This window comes from Micropterus dolomieu, linkage group LG05, assembly GCF_021292245.1.
Source record: "Micropterus dolomieu isolate WLL.071019.BEF.003 ecotype Adirondacks linkage group LG05, ASM2129224v1, whole genome shotgun sequence".
Taxonomy (NCBI): domain Eukaryota; kingdom Metazoa; phylum Chordata; class Actinopteri; order Centrarchiformes; family Centrarchidae; genus Micropterus; species Micropterus dolomieu.
Window position 1 is genome coordinate 22,458,792 of NC_060154.1, and position 16,635 is coordinate 22,475,426.

The window sequence follows — 16,635 nt, forward strand, 5'->3', positions numbered from 1 at the left end:
TGGTCTCCTTTGAAAGGTCAGAAGCTAAGGAATATAAATCCATTGTAGATTAACATATTTATTTTACCATTACAGACTACATGGATATGAAATACAGAAAAAATATAATATTTTCATCCTCGCCTGGTAAAAAAAGCTTTATTTTGATGCAATAAACCATCACAACCATCCTAAGGTAGACTATAATGCACCTGAATATCTTCTAATACACCTAGAATACAACTGTAACTGTAAATTTGATGAAAAGAAACTGATATACAACAGTTATTACACAAACTTTCAAAAATATACCAGGTGAATGTCCATGTTTTGGCCATATTTACTGTTTATATGTTCACTTTTATTGGTAGTTATCTTCAAAACATTATTTTTGTCCATACAACCACTTTCCAAATAACATAAAGCTTCCAAAACATTGACATATTGATAAAAACAGTCAATATAAATGACCAAAAGCACTCCCATGCTTTACAGGCCCACAGCTTGAGAACAGAACATCCTACAGGGCTGTGGGTGGGCGGTAGCTCCTACGGCTCGCCAGCAGAGACCGATAAAGTTCGCCTCCGCCAAATTACACTCTTCTTCGGCTCTCATACCTCGTGACACAAACGAAACTAAAAACCGAAGCCGACCTCACCAAGATGGCGGCCCGCCAGATGATCTCTGTAGACAACAAAGCACCGCAGTTTTTGGACGGAAAACAGCCATAACAGCGAAAATCGATTACGTACCCGGTACCGGGTCAGTCCATTCCCATTGTTAAGCATGCTCTAGCTAAATTTGGAGTGGTAATAAAGCACAGTGGCCTTAATTATTGCCTAAACAATCTCTAAAATGGAAACAAAATGTAATGTATATTTAGAAAATGAAGACAAATGCTGTTAGTGTCCACCCTGAGCATTGAGCTCTCTGTCAGATTGATTAGGTTTAGAACTTAAAGAGAGGAGAGCTTCAGCTCTGACTAGTAGAAGTGAATAGTAAACCTGTTCTTGCTGCATCAATACCCGTTTTTCACAAGGAGGCAGTGTTGTCTTTTTGTTGAGTTAATGAACACTCAGAGGTACTGGGAACATGGTGAAAGAGCAACAGTTTATTGTTTAAAAAGATGCAGAGAAGACACACAAAGAAGTAACTTATGTAATGTATATACTGTTGTATTTAAGAGCAGGATGTCATGCCGAATCAAACTAACAGTACTTAATTTGCATGCCACGATTGGCTTGTTAAAGCCTAGCCTTAAAAAAAACTGCATGTGCCTGGCTTACATTTGTAATTTGCTTGCAATAATCTATCTATATCTTTAATCTAATTATTAACAAAATGCATAACAAACAGCCAAACATTGTCACTTGAATGACACATGATCACTTATTTTTTTCAATATTTTGATTCAACACACCAAATGAAAATATCATTTGTGCAATTTGAAAACATTGAAGTAAAGCATATTTTGATTGAATCTCCAGTGTTACACAAACAGTGAATTCATATACACAAACAGTAAATTCATATATTGTGATTTAATCAAGTAGCCTAAGTGATAGATCTAGTAGAGCTTTGCATTAGGCTCCATGATCGAATTGATCCAGCTTCTGTAGTCAGGAATTCTAGCAAAACAATGGATAAATGGGCCACCTGATGTTGGTTTGAGGGTGGAGGACACCACCCCATATGCCTTCCCATCTTCACAGACCAATGGGCCACCAGAGTCTCCCTGGAAATGCATAAACAGTACGCAGTGATTTCTTTCTGAATGAATTATTATGGTTGACCAACATATGTTTGTCAATGTTATGTCGAAAAAATGTACATACCTCACCCGGTCCGGTCTCTCCTTCAGTACAGTATGAGTGTTCCTTAGCACACTGTTCTCTGTCAATGAGTGTTACATTGGCTTCCATAAGTACGAGGGACATATGTTTGTTGTTCCTGTCATAACTTCCCCAGCCAGAGACTATACATGATTTTGGGAGAGAGCCATCATCTTGGCCTGCGAGAACAATGGGTCTCACACTTTTGCTGAAATTTGCCTTGGAGTTCAACTTGAAGAACAGAAAGATATACACATAAATATATGCATTCAACAGAGCATTTGCAAAATAACATAAGGAGAAACAAAAATTGGGAAAGACAAAAAAAGCCTAAACCAAATACTGTTACTTTTTTTCTTATACCTTAAGGAGCATGATGTCATTTTTGAAATCCGTTGCATTGAAGTCTTTATGTGGAAATGTTTGCTCCACAGATATATTCTGTATATTATTACTCTCACGAAAATTGTGAAGTCCCAGTAAGGCTGTGTAGGACCTGAAATTACCAAATCAAAATATTAATTATCGAATTTATGTCACAATTCATGAAGCTGTGTTTGGGATGAGAAATTCTATCAGGGGCCCCAGAATTCCCAGTGGGTAAACATAAAGTATGTTCAACTGACTTGGCTTTGCAGTGGGCTGCAGTCATCACAAAATCCTCATTCAGAAGGAAGCCACCGCAGTAGCTTTTTGAACCATCCATGTGCCGCACCAAAAGCACCATGTATGGCCTGCTATGTGGCACAGCCTCATGACCCCCATAGATTTCCCCTGTATGAACTGGCAGGGAGAAAAATAATGTAAACACACACACACACACACACACACAGACACGCACCCCTATACATATACATATATAAATACATATGAGTGTGTGTGTGTTTATATATAATGTAGTTACCCTGTGTGAAACAGTACAGTATATAATGCCACAAAAACTCAACTTACCTTGGCCATCAAGAGTCAGCACGAGTATCAGTACTACCAGTTTACAGTGGATAAACATGATGAGATCAGTCAAGCTGAGCTACTGAAAAGGAGTGGCACACATCACTGACAGATTCAATCTTTAAATGCTTCTTTGTATCAGAGAGAGAAGGAAGTGTTTCTGTAGTTTGCATATGCATATTTAAGAGGGGGACCACCTCTAGATCAAGGTCCAACCTTGTCATAGCACAAGTCTAACATTATTAGAAAAATGTGTAATTAAGTAGATATGGTGTATGTGTGCTGGATACTTTATACTGATGCCTCTGTGGTAACACACAGCCGTGAAGATGTCATTCATTTCATTTGGTGCTTAATGTGGTGGCTTTTTCAGAGTTCACATGGCCCCGCTGTGACAGAGAATTACAAGGAATGACTGAGGCAATGCATAAAGACAGATTGTTTACCTCATCATACTGCTGTGAGAGAAGGCGACCTTCAAGCTACCTGTTTTATTTGACTCGCAGATTGCAGATGTTATCTTAATGTTTATTAACAGGACTCAAACTGACTCTAGATCTGATAAGCATCTTGATAAGGTCTAGGCTGCATGAAACTGCTGACATGGTTGACATCAAGACAGCATTTCTGCAGACATAACCAGGGCTGCCAACTTTTCAATTTAGTTTAGATTAGATTGCTGAGGTAGGTGCATTTTAGTAGTAGGCAATAATCATGGTCAGTGATGAATAGGTATGGTTGATTAGCATGCTTGCCAACCTTCATACATCATAGCTTAAATCGGGAGACTAAACCTAAACAGGTATAACCCCCAGATAATGTGTGTGTCATTCCCAAGACTGTTTACTTGCATTTTAGTGAATTTATGAAGTCATTTTGTTGTTGAAATGCAAGAGAGTAGGTTTTGCTTCAACACTAGAGGGGACACATCTTAAGTGCCAGTTTGAGCATCAAACACTTCTTTTCCTGCATTATGATGAAATGTTCTGCAAAATTTCTATCTTTTCTGCATCACTTTATGGTGGAAATGTCCAGGGGTGGTCAGTTATACATATTTTTCACTGCATGAGAAAACTGATGTGTTGCATGAGATGGTTTGAAGTTGACTGTTATGCATCAGTGTCATAAAAAGACAGAGATGGAGTCAGATATATGTGGTTCAAAGATCCACCAACAGGAAAATAACAGGAAGCTATGTGAGGTGAGAATGACTGGGCGTTTGTTTGTTGGGCGCTTCCCTCAGCCTCTTCCTACAAGTAGCTACCATAAGGAAGCAATCAAGTATTTATTAATTACCATTAAAAATTTACATAGGCTATATGACCATCTTCCAAGTTGTTCATTCAGTAACAATGATAATTAAGGATTATCATGCTGGCTGCTAGCATGGAAATCACTTTGTGAGTTGATTGTAAACTCTCTCTTCAGCTGACTTTTTAATGTTTACGTATTTATTTAAAAACTTAATTACTGTAGGATCATACATATGCATTTTACTGCATGATGTATACGAAAGACTGAGGCTAAATCAACATGTCTTGATATACAATATCTTCAGAATTATCTGATTTCAGTTTAATAAGTTTATTAAGTTATTCATAATTCTTTATCTTCATAATTTACAGGAAGTAATATCTTATATACCTTTCCTCTGCCTGAGTTGTGAGACAGCACTTCACTACCCCTTGGTAACCTCATATTCTTTGAGATCTCATTTTTAATTCAATATATTCAGGGGCCAGAATGGATCCCATGCCACAAAGACCACACCGTTTAAGTATGAAAATCAATTTATTGGATCGGCATGTAAGGCATGGATGGATGAATTGGGGCTGCGAACAGAGTTGTGAATGAGGGTTGTGTGTCAAGGTATTGGATGAAATGTGATCGAGCATGAACAGATGAGTAGGTCTGAATGGGGATCAAATATGTCCGGAGGTGTTGTGGCGAGGAACCCAGGGAGTAGGACTTAGTGTGGGGGCACGTCTGTGTGAGGTGTCATTGTCTCATTGTCCACTAAAAGTGCTTCATTCGCCGAAGTGGGAATGGCCTCTTTGATGTCCTCAGGATGACCGTAGATGTAGATGTGAAAGGCTTGCGATGAAAAGCGGCTGTGGCTTCTGATATTACAGGATGGTCAGGAATTGGCTCCATTCCACAACTTGCATACAAATATACTAAACACCCAGCCTGCCCACATGCTGAGCATGTGTGCTATTATTGGTGTCATTATTTTCCTGTTAAAATGTCGTGTTTTAAAGCCAACTTGTGTTTATAATCTTTTTTTTATCATCTAGTCTCTGGATCAGTGTGGGGCTGATGGTGAGCAGGAGTTTAGGGCCTTCCTCCCTCTATACTGACTACACAAGAATTTTTGAAGTTGGCCTCACTTTGCTCAAACATGATTCATCTTGTTTCTAATTTAAGAGAAGTACAGATTAGTATCATTAACCACATCCTCCCCCTGAGTTGCGAAGAAGCAGACTATCCACTGTTGGTTATCTCTCAACCTTTGGGGTTTTTTTTATGATACATGTTTAAGAGCCAGAATCATTGGATCCCATTTCCTTAAGTTTCTTATGAAAGTATTGAACTGGAAAATCACTGGACTTTCGGCCCTTCAGATCAGATTTGAAGGGTTTCAGATTTGGCCCTTCACTGGAAACATTCAGCACCTCATTCAGTGGAGCTCTGGGACTCTTATGCTCCCAGCTCACACTCAGTGGAGGATTCCCCGTGCAATCCACAGCTCATTTCAACCAGGTACCTCCTGCCCTCACCAGCAAGTACAAGTTAATATAATTACCAGGTCTGAAGCTAAATTTATGAACATATATAAGACAAGAGGTGTGTTGGACACATTTTGTCAGGGTGGTAAAACGCAAACCTGTACTTCCACACTGTGTCACCAGCATTTTTATGTGAACAAAAATAATTCACTGTGACCTTTAATAATGTATTTTTCATAGTGTATTTAGATGGTGGTGCATTTGGGAAATGAAGCAGGTTTGTTGGTGAGGTATGGACTTGCAAGTGATTAACATTATTTCTGTCACAATAAGGGGAAGACCAGAAATACTGCTGCCCAATTTAAGTAAAATAACAAATACATTTTGTTATATTGCTGAGCATCAACCAGCTCTAGAAAGCACTTTACAATTGAGTGGACTGACATGCAGCACATATACAAGTGTGTCACAAAATGGGTAAGATACTCCCTAAAAACAAAGGCAGAACTATCAAATGAACAAGGAGGGCAACTGCCCTGAGGTTCCTGATCTCCAGGGGGCAACGAAAGCCCTAGATTTAGTGTGTGTCTGTTGGTTTGTGATAATTGGAAGTTTGTCGGTTGAAACTCCCAGACATGAAACCATGCAAAAAGGTTCACAATGTTAAATGGAAGATTGAGTGTGAGAAAGCGCCAATGAGCAGTAGGTAAAAGCAATGAAGCCAGCATCTAGTGGCCAGTATGAGAACTGCAAGCAAAGTGGCTTCAACATTTGTTAGGAGTGTTCCTCATCTTGATTACAATGTATATTAGTTATTTATAATCCTAATGTTTTTTTTTCTCTATCAACATGGGTGGTGGTGGCACAATGGATAAGACACATGCCTTTGGTGTGAGAGATCCATGTTCAATCCTCCACTGTGACCCATCCACCATTGTGTCCCTGAGAAAAACACTTGACCTCTAGTTGCTCCAGAGGCGTGCGGCCTCTGACATGTATAGTGATTGTAAGTAGCTTTGGATAAAAGTGTCAGCTAATAATTCAGGACTGATACAGTCATGTTAAAAAATGGGAACCACCTGCCAAAGGCAAGCTGATACCCTTTACCTTCATAATTAGCACAATGAACTGTCATCATTTAAAATATGCTGGTAAAAGATAAAAAAAAACAGAGAGATGATCTAACTGAAAGTGCCTCACTGTTACCTCTGGAATCAGATAACATCTTAAATCACGTTACCTTGATTAAAATGTACCAGGAATGTACAGCACATAAAACAGGAAATATCAAACTGTAGATGAAAGAATAGGTTAATAAGGTAGGACAAATATAATAAATAAGACATGGTGTCTGTTTTAACAAGTCTAAGCTTACAGGTGAACATAAGCAGGTTAACACAAGCAATAAGTATAACCTGAGGTCAAGTTGAATTGCTTCAAAAAAGCATGTGAAAACGTATACATGTAGAGGAGTGTATTGCCAATATTTCTATATAGTCTGAGTTGTTTTTGTTTCATGCTATTTTATTTCCCCAATTTCTCCTTGGTATGACAGAATTAGTGTGGCTTGTTAGACATCACTCATTGTTGACAGCAGAGATTTAGTTTTTCAGGTACAGATGACTAACACACAGCATATAATAATAAAAAGAGCAGACTAATTCTCTCCTTACATCTTTCTCAGCACAACTATTGACAATGTGCAATTGTTATTATAGTGATATTAAGTTTGTATGGCTTAAGTATACTCTAGCTTGCATGTTTTCAATAAAACGTCTTTACAAATGTCTGTTGTTTATGTTCACCCAACTCATGTAGTGTTTCATTTTGTCCCATATTATTGTTCTAAGCTATTAAAGACATTTCAGTTGCAGAACATCAGTCTTGTTGCTCTAGACATGATTGTTTGAGGATTTATTAAGATATGAAATGACATTTAACATAAATCTTTCTCATGTAGAATGCATTTAGTCTATATTTGGACTGGTAAAAAAGGTGTCCACAAGGGGGGCCCATTTGATGCCTACACAATCTAAAAAAATAGAAACAAAATGTGATTTATAATTGCTGTTAGTGTTTACACTGAGCATCAAGCTCAGATATGACTAAAAATGTAGTTACAGGGTCTTTCAAACAACAGGCAGAGACTTGATCAGGTTTAGAGTGGAAAGCTTCAGCTCTGCCTCCAAGAAATGAATAGTAAACCTGTTCTTTTTCACAAGGAGGCAGTGTTGTCTTTTTGTGGAATTAAACAAACTCCACAAACAGGAGTGAACAGAGGTACTGAGAACATGGTGAGAGAGTTACAGTTTATTGTTTAAAAATATGGTACAAAACAAACTTCGAGGATCCTGTGATTATTTGATTGAATCAAAAAGAAGATGCTAAAAGCAATAATATATGTAATGTATGTAATTTCGTATTTAAGAGCAGGATGACATCTGTATCTAATCAATACATGTCTATCTAAACAGTATTAAATCTACACTTTTTGCTGCAGAAAAAACACTCAAATGAACCAAATCACATTTAAATATTTTCAGTCTGGGCTCAGAGCACCTAACAAAGATTTCCATTTGTGTCATTTGGTAACAACAAAGTAAAGAATATTTTCATTAAATCTGTGCAAAGCAAGCAAGCCCAGAATTTGGTCTGACAGTCTCATTGCTATGGAATCAGTCGTCATATTAGCGTCTCAGTTATCAGCTCCCCAGTGCTATACAAATAAACTGTAAATTCAAATGTTGAGATTTGACCAATCAATATTTACATGTAATTGACCTTTTTCCATGCATTTTTCATGATCAAATCGATCCAGATTCTCTGGTCAGGAATCTTCGCGAAACAATGGATAGGCGGGCCACCTGAGTTTGGATGGAAGGTGGAGGACACCACCCCGTATGCCTTCCCATCTTCACAGACCAATGGGCCACCAGAGTCTCCCTGGAAATACATACACAGTACGCAATGATTTCTTCAACGCTGATTAATTATTATGGTTGACCAATATATTATGTTATGTTACAAAAATGTACATACCGCAGCTGGTCCAGTCTCTCCCTCAGAGCAGTACAAGTTGTCCTTACGACACTTCTCATTGTCAATGAGTGTTACGTTGACCTCCCTGAGTACATGTGACATATGTTTGTCGTTCCTGTCATAACTTCCCCAGCCGGAGACTATACAGGATTTTGGGACCGAGCCATCATCTTGGCCTGCGAGAGCAATGGGTCTCACACTTTTGCTGAATTTTGCCTTGGAGCTCAGCTTGAGAAACAGAAAGAGATTTTAAAAAATACAAACGTAAAGCTGAAATGTCAATTCAAATTTCTCCAATGTCAGGCATCCTCTTCACAAATGCATTCAACAGAGCTATGCAAATAACATAATGAGAAACAAAAATTGGAAAAGGTGAAAAAAATAAAAAGTACATGGATTTAAAAATTTCATTTTTTTCTTTTACCTTAAGAAGCATTATGTCATTTTTAAAATCAGTTTTGTTGAAGTCTTTACGTGGAAAAGTTTGTTCAACAGAAATACTCTGTCCTTCACTAGTCTTATGGGCATTGTGAACTCCCAGTAGGACTATGTGGGACCTGAAATGACAAAATAAAATGCAAAGAAAGTTATCTAAGAATTATGTTTTTCAGTGAGGGCATTGTGTAAATAAAATAGATATAATTTATTGGTGCATTTTTAATTGAAATCAGTGTTGATGTTTGGAAAAGAATCAGGTGCCCCAGAATTCCCAGTAGGTAAATATAAAATGTGTTAAACTGACCCGTTTTGGCAGTGGGCTGCAGTCATCACAAAATCCTCATTCAGAAGGAAGCCACCACAGTGTCTTGTAGTACCATCCGGCATGGTTCGCACCAAAAGCACCATGTATGGCCTGCTATGTGGCACTGCCTCATGACCCCCATAGATTTCCCCTGTATGAACTGGGAAAAAAGAAAGAGAAATTATTTATATATATTAACTCACAAAACTAAACTGACCATTGATGTCCTCACTATATGTGCCCAAACTGACCAAAGAAATTGATTAAAATAAACAGATCCATCCTCATGGACTGTATGTAGTGCCTCATGTGCTGTAGTCAAAAGCACATTCTACAATGCAAAAGTATAAATACCACTGTAAATACGCTACTAAACTTACCTTGGCCATCAAGAGTCAGCACGAGTATCAGTATTACCAGTTTACAGTGGATAAACATGGTGAGATCAGTTCAGCTGAGCTACTGAAAAGCAGTGGCACACATCACTGACAATGTCAGTCTTTAAATGTTTCCTTCTATCAGAGAGAGAAGGAAGTGTTTGTGTAGTTTGCATATGCAAATGTTGTGGCTTTGAACCACATTCGTGTGGAGTTTTGTAGGCAATGTGTTAATATGGTATGCGTGTTAGATACACAATATGTAATGTAACTTTGTATTTGTGCTTTGATGAACATATGAATATGGTAAATAACAACAGCCATAACACAAATACTAACTGTGGTCAGTAGGTAAGATTTTACTTAAGACTGTCATGGATTGGGGCGCTGAGTGCAGACTGGGGCGAGGACCCAAACGCAGACAATGGGAAGGCGAGGAGGTTGCAGTTCAAAAAAGTTTATTAATTCAAAAAATAACTTAAACAGGCTTACAAGGAGCTTGAGGCAAAGTCCAACAAAGGTAGTCCAGAACACAAGGCGATCCAAAACACAGGGAATAATCCAGAACTAGGAAGACAAAGGAACAGGCAGGAACACTCAACTTTAGACGCAAGGACGTGACAAAGACTGGAGAGACAAGCAGGCATAAATATACACAGGGACTAACGAGCAGGGCAGGAGCAACACAGGTGAGCGGGATCAGGGCTAACGAGGCAGAGAGACTAGCAGGCTGGCAGAGAGACAGCAGGGGGAAACAGAGAGAACACTAGACAAGCAGACATGGGGCAGAGTGAATAACCAAGCTGACAGAAACACACACACAAGTTACAAAGAACCAGAACCTAAACGAGAACACAGAACCAGAACACAGAGCACACAGGAGACCAAATCACAATAATACAAACAAGGACCAGGAATGAATACCAAAACATGAACTAAGGACATGGAACTAAACTCAGACTCCAAAACAAGACACACAGACAGGATCATGACAAAGACTCTTTGTTTTCTCTGTCCTGGATTTCCATTTCCATAAATTTACATGTCATGAAAAGCCAACTCTTAATTATGTCAGTGATTAAGCAAATTAACTTCAAATTGAAAACTTGAACATAAATCAGTGTAGTGATCTTTTATATGTGGTTCATCATTTCTCAACCGATGCCTCTGTGGTAACACTCACAGCCTTGAAGATCTCTGTTGGCATGTTAAAAAAGCTGTTGCTTTCTCAGCAAAAAACTCATTGTGATGTTAAAACGGTATAAGACACGGCATGAAAATAGGATTAGTGTGAAAGGAAGGTTGGTGGGAAATGTGACCCCTGAGCAACCAGAGAGATGAAGGAGTCATTAGGATTCTGTAGGAGGCAGATTGCATTTTTATAAACTAGTCTTAGAGTAAAATAATATTTTGGTCTGTCCGTTTCTTTTAAGCAATGAGCCACTTTAATAAACTCTTTATTAGAAAAAGTGTATGTGTAACATAAATCAAACACAATTTATAAAGTCTGTTTATAGCTTGTGGGTTCTTCAGACCTATTTGTTTCTGTTTTTCAAAAATAACGGAAAATACAATAATATAAGGTACTGGCTGCTGCCTGTATTGTTGGCTAATACTGTATTTTAGAAATCAGTAAGAGATGAAAAGGAAAGCTGGATTTTAGTGTAGAACAATGACTGTGGATCAAAAATGAATCTCTGCAAAGAAAACATATGAAGAGATTTGCAACACTGAAAATAGTGGTGGCTATAACCTGCTGACGTCAAGCCTAAAAGTGTGCAGCTTACTTCTTCAGTCTAGATTCAAGTATGTCCACTTTATATCTTAGTCACAAACTTTATTGTAATTGTTTTGAATGATGCACAATAGAGTTTTCATGTTTTAAAGAAAGGGGAAAAAGAGGAGGTGGGGGGAGATGAGAAGGAAAAGAGTGGACAGGTTTTTGGGACGTGAGCTCCTGGAGTCCAGGGCAGTAATGGGAATTACAGAAGGAGATGCAGAGAGGAACTTGCTTGGTAGAACAGGACCTTTACGGTTAGCCCGTGACTTTTATTGGGAACACGGGGCTGAGAAGACTGGCTGGTTTAACCACTGGACACAGCAACAAGGAAAGACGGAATCTAATAACAGCTATTAAAAACCATCAATCATGGTGCAAATTACATGTTTATTAAGAAGAAAGGAAAATGGCAACAATAAAAGTCAACAGACAGAGACATTCATAAAACAGTCATGATAGATCAGACCTTGGATTTAGCAGAAATCATATATGTTAACAGAGGTTTATTACCCGAGAGCAATGCATGCTGATACTGACTGTGTCAACAAATATAGTATACATGATATAGGCTCAGACTCTGTGATGGGAAAGCGTCCCCACTGTCAGAAGAAATAAGACAAAAATAAGACAAGGGATCTCAGTGCTTTCTAGTTCTGTTGTTTTAATAGTGTATACACTGTACTGTACTAATTCAAATTAATATTTTGTAATATCAAAGAACTGACATAGTACTAACAAACTGTAGCCACCTACTAGATAGTTATGATTATGATTAAGGCAATACTACAAAAGGGGAATTAGTGTATAGTGTGTAATTTCCCCACAGGATTAAATCAGGGCTGTGACATAGACCACGTTAAACTGCTATTTTTATTGTTATCTTGATGTTAACAGTAATTTACTCTTCGCTGAAAGTTTGTCCGGTTTGCATGAGGTTACTAAGATTGTGGTGCATTCAAAACTTCCTTTCTCAAAATGAAGAGATTGTAAGATACAACGGCATTTTTGTCTATGCATAAGCACACATTTATTCGTACTTCCTTTAAGCATGCATGAAAAAAGAATTTATGCATTCATACATTTTCTAAGCAAGTATTTTCACAGCTGGAAAGGAATGGCTACACTGATAGAGCCTGGAGAGAGTCTATAAGATGAGAAAGCATTCTCGGGTGTACGTGGGATTTAAATAAAATATTTTATTAACGGTTATAACTGTTTATGTTTATCCTCAAATAAAGTTAGATATGTGTTGTTCATATTAACTTGACAGACTATGCAATGAAAACATGAAGAAAACTGGATGGAGGATGTAGAATTGAGGATTTATTTGGAGCTTTATTGACCTGACATACTGTCAGTGAGCAGCTTTTACCTGACTCACATAGTTTCAGTGCCTCAAAGCCTCATTTCACTCCCCTCTATCTTAATGTGGCCAGTGCTGTGACTTGTTTCATTCCAAATGCCAGATTTTGACCCATAAAAAAAGCAAAGAAATAACTACTAACTACTGTATTTATCAGACCATGCACAGTGAAAATGATTAATATCTTCAACAGTATAGTAGGTTATAGTATTGATTGAATCATGTGTATGTGTTACAGAACGAAGAAAGAAAGAAAGAAAGAAAGAAAGAATTTGAGAAAGTTCCCTTTCAAACCAACAGCACATTTCTTTGAAAGGACTTCTGATGCAATCTCATAAAGTGCGGTAGGACTAACCAAAGCTTCAGGAGATCAGAACTTATAATTCAAACCTATATGTTCTTATTTTGATTAATGTTGCTTGTGCTTGTTTGGCAGCTTTCTGAAAAGAGTGTGCAAGTATTCTCAAGCAGCAGATCTGCAGCACATGACCTGATTCTTTGCACCACAACTATGCATGCATGCTCTATTTGTTGTAATCTCATACAGTGAGGCCTCTTTAGGGTCACAGCCGCAAACAAACTGCATCATGGGTACATCCTTACTTTCCTGTCTGCAGTTTTGTTCACATATAGCTGCCCAATGTGGTTGTGTAAGCTCCCAGTCACAATATTGACCTAAACAGTGAAAATATGAATAGGCAGTAACATGGCAAGCAAAAAGGAAAGAGAAAAGAGTTGAATCATTTGAGCTTTGGGACATGGGATTCATATTTAGATGTATCAGATTTAAACCTTTTTCATTTAGTTGAAGAATGAACGTTTTCCCAACAGTACATTTCTTGTAAAGTAAACAGCATGTTTTCAGATATGCGTGTAGGCCTATTTAAGTCTGGTCACAGGCTCTTTAAAGTGCACTGTTTAAGTTTTGTGAGTAAGAGTTTTGAGAGTTTAAAACATTCAAATATTAACTTACCTTATCAACAGAATATGAAGAACAGTTCTGATATTATGTCAAAGACATCTATGTATTGTGTTTCAGAGACGTCTACAGAAGCGGTCACACTAACCAGTTTTCCCAGGGTTGTCCCGTCTCATCATACCACTTAGTACCTCAAGAGTCAATAGTCAAATAGTAGTAGCTCAGGCCTCCCCGATGTAGTTTCAGCTAGGAGATATGTGCGAGCAGCTTACATAGGCTCTCCAAGCTTTTCAGTCTGACAAATAAACTAAATACAACCATAGACCTAAAATAAATTTTCTCTCATTGCCTTTTCATCTTAAAACACATCTACATTCAAACTCGACAGAAACAAATAAATCTCCCCAAAACCATCTTGGTTAGTCTTTCCTCTGTTTTTCACCAATCTGGTTTGTTTTAAATAAACCCTTAATTCACCAAGTTAGATGTCCAAATCTTCTGGCTAACGCCATCACTCCCTTTCTGATGCCCGACCTCCCTATTGAGTATGATGGCAATTCGAGGTGTCAAATATACAGCTCCCCCGCGACCCTGTACGCAGGATAAGCGGTTGACGATGGATGGATGGAAATACACAGCTCAGGCAAACTCTTTCTCTGAATTTTATTCAAGTCTTCTGCAAAAGGACTCACAGCAACACACATACGCCGTATGCATGTATGCTTGAATGAGTGAGGAGCGATCAATGAGCCTAATATTTATCTAGCTTCAGGGTTCAAGAGACATGTTGTCCATGAAGTCTGCATAACACAGAGAACAGAGATATTTCAACTGTTCAACTCAGTCTCACTGAGTCCAGAGTTACATGCAATTTGTTTGGAAACGTTATTTAGGGAATTCCCATTCCATTTACTCCCTTTTAGCATTTTATGCTAACCAAACATAATAAGAATACAAACATTAAATTTAACCTTAGCGGTACTTGCAGAATATGTGATTAAGTAAGAATATAACAATAGATAATAAGGGAATAATATATAAAAATTAATAATATGTAAGATAACAAATATGCAGAAATCAAAGTGGATTATCATAATTATTTCTAATTCAAAATTTACTCAGACATATGAATAATAAATTCTAATACACTTCATGTGATTTGCAAAGAATATAGATATGATTCAGATTATTTTACTTTCTCCACCACGAAATGGTGGGACCCACTCCATTGAATCACTTAGCTCAGTTGGTATTTGCATATACTGGCCCACAGAAGATTTAATAGCTGTAGAAATCATAGATTTAACACAAGGAATCACACACCATATCAGGAGGAGGAAAGCACCAACAAAGATGAACAGTGGTGTTAACATTTTTATCAGCACATTCTTCCATCCGCCTATAATCAGCCATGATCACATGTCCCATCCCCCAGTGTTTTGTGAGTCTTGATTCTTCTCTTCGTGCCGTAGATCATTCAGATGTAAGACAACATGAGTCATATTGTCTGAGACATCTGGGATGTACGTACAACAGTCCGTTCCAATAATGTGGCAAACTCCTCCTTGACTTGCCAGCATCAGGTCCAGCGCCATTCTATTTTCCAAAGCAACATTTCTGATGAGGAAGCCACCAATGCCTTTCTCTGCTCCTGAAACTCTGGTGGTTGAGCGTCTTGCTCTGTGAGGCACATAGTAGTGGGCGTAGTGAGTGTGTAAATGACTCAGATTGGGCAGGATGGTGACAGAGGTTATCTGATTTGCAAGATAACGCATCCCACAATATCCAGGTCTCAAAGATTGATTTACATGTTGTCCACATACCCACACGTGTTGTCTCAGCGATCCATAACCGTCAGAGGAGGGAATCAGAAGAACTGGGTTGTCACTGAAGAGGTCATCATGGTTGCAGACCATACATTGTCGTTCAGCCCAGCTGTCAGGAAGGATGTGCATCACCTCCTCTCTTATCCTTCATCTTATCTTCAAGCAGGCCTGATTCTGCTGTCTCCACGTTTAGCAATGATGACAGTGAGCAGAACCACGCCTGTTTTCTCAGTCTGTTACCCTTCTAGAGCTTTCTGTTGTTCGTTGGTGTCATATCTGGTGTCGCCTACCCCCGTAATCAGTGTGCCCGCGGTGAGTGTTTGGGAGATTAGTGGATCTAGGTGGTCTCAGAGACCTCCACTGCCCTTCCCTCCCTAGGAACACAAGGCAGGGGAAAGCTCAGTTCACTCACTGATCTCAATCTTCACCTGCACTGAAAAAAATAATTCATTGGATTTACTCAATTGAATAGTGGACATTGGTTGCACACAATCTTTTTGCTTTGGTAGCCACTTACACAGTTGTGTTCAAGCAACACAGATTATTCACGTTCAAGCAACCCAGGCGAACAGACTATTCATGCTCAATCAACACAAGTACTTTGTATTGCTATAAAGTTAATGAAATGGGATTATTGTAAATGTTCTTTTCACATGAAATTAAATTATATTTTCTATGTTCTAAATCTATATGTATTAATAAAATAAATTACAGTTAACCAAGGAAAGTGGAAATCAAGGGCAACGGCACTGGTTAAGGTTTCTTGAAGGGGTTTTGCTTATCTGAGAGGCTTATTTAGTTCTGATTGAACAAATACCATTCAGCCACAACTGAAGAAGCCTCTTAGATGAGAAGTGAAATGTCTTCAAGAAACCTTAGCCAGTCCAGTTGCCATTGATTTCAACCTTTCTTGGATAACCATGACCTGGATGACTTCACAAACAATTTAGTTAAGAAATAAACAATTATCAAATGTATCATTGTTAACATTTCACTTAACTATTCTAAACACTAACAATATATTTTCATTAAAAACTATGAGTCCGTTAAATTCTGACCTTTTATTCAACAAATGAATGTGCTTCACAGGTGTGTGGC

At 38.2% G+C, this 16,635-nt stretch overlaps 2 protein-coding genes across 2 annotated transcripts; both read right to left on the reverse strand.

The window, feature by feature from the left end:
• Window positions 1-1,068: 1,068 nt before the first annotated feature.
• LOC123971687 (granzyme E-like) lies at window positions 1,069-2,852 on the reverse strand. Its single transcript, XM_046050686.1, has 5 exons — window positions 2,763-2,852; window positions 2,438-2,594; window positions 2,175-2,307; window positions 1,815-2,042; window positions 1,069-1,714 (listed from the first exon to the last, which is right to left on the reverse strand). Exons 1-5 carry the CDS (start codon window positions 2,818-2,820, stop codon window positions 1,547-1,549), a joined length of 744 nt encoding a protein of 247 aa, XP_045906642.1. The 5' UTR covers window positions 2,821-2,852; the 3' UTR covers window positions 1,069-1,546.
• A 4,934-nt stretch (window positions 2,853-7,786) lies between these two features.
• LOC123971689 (granzyme E-like) lies at window positions 7,787-9,770 on the reverse strand. Its single transcript, XM_046050688.1, has 5 exons — window positions 9,653-9,770; window positions 9,273-9,432; window positions 8,955-9,087; window positions 8,531-8,758; window positions 7,787-8,434 (listed from the first exon to the last, which is right to left on the reverse strand). Exons 1-5 carry the CDS (start codon window positions 9,708-9,710, stop codon window positions 8,258-8,260), a joined length of 756 nt encoding a protein of 251 aa, XP_045906644.1. The 5' UTR covers window positions 9,711-9,770; the 3' UTR covers window positions 7,787-8,257.
• Window positions 9,771-16,635: the final 6,865 nt, after the last annotated feature.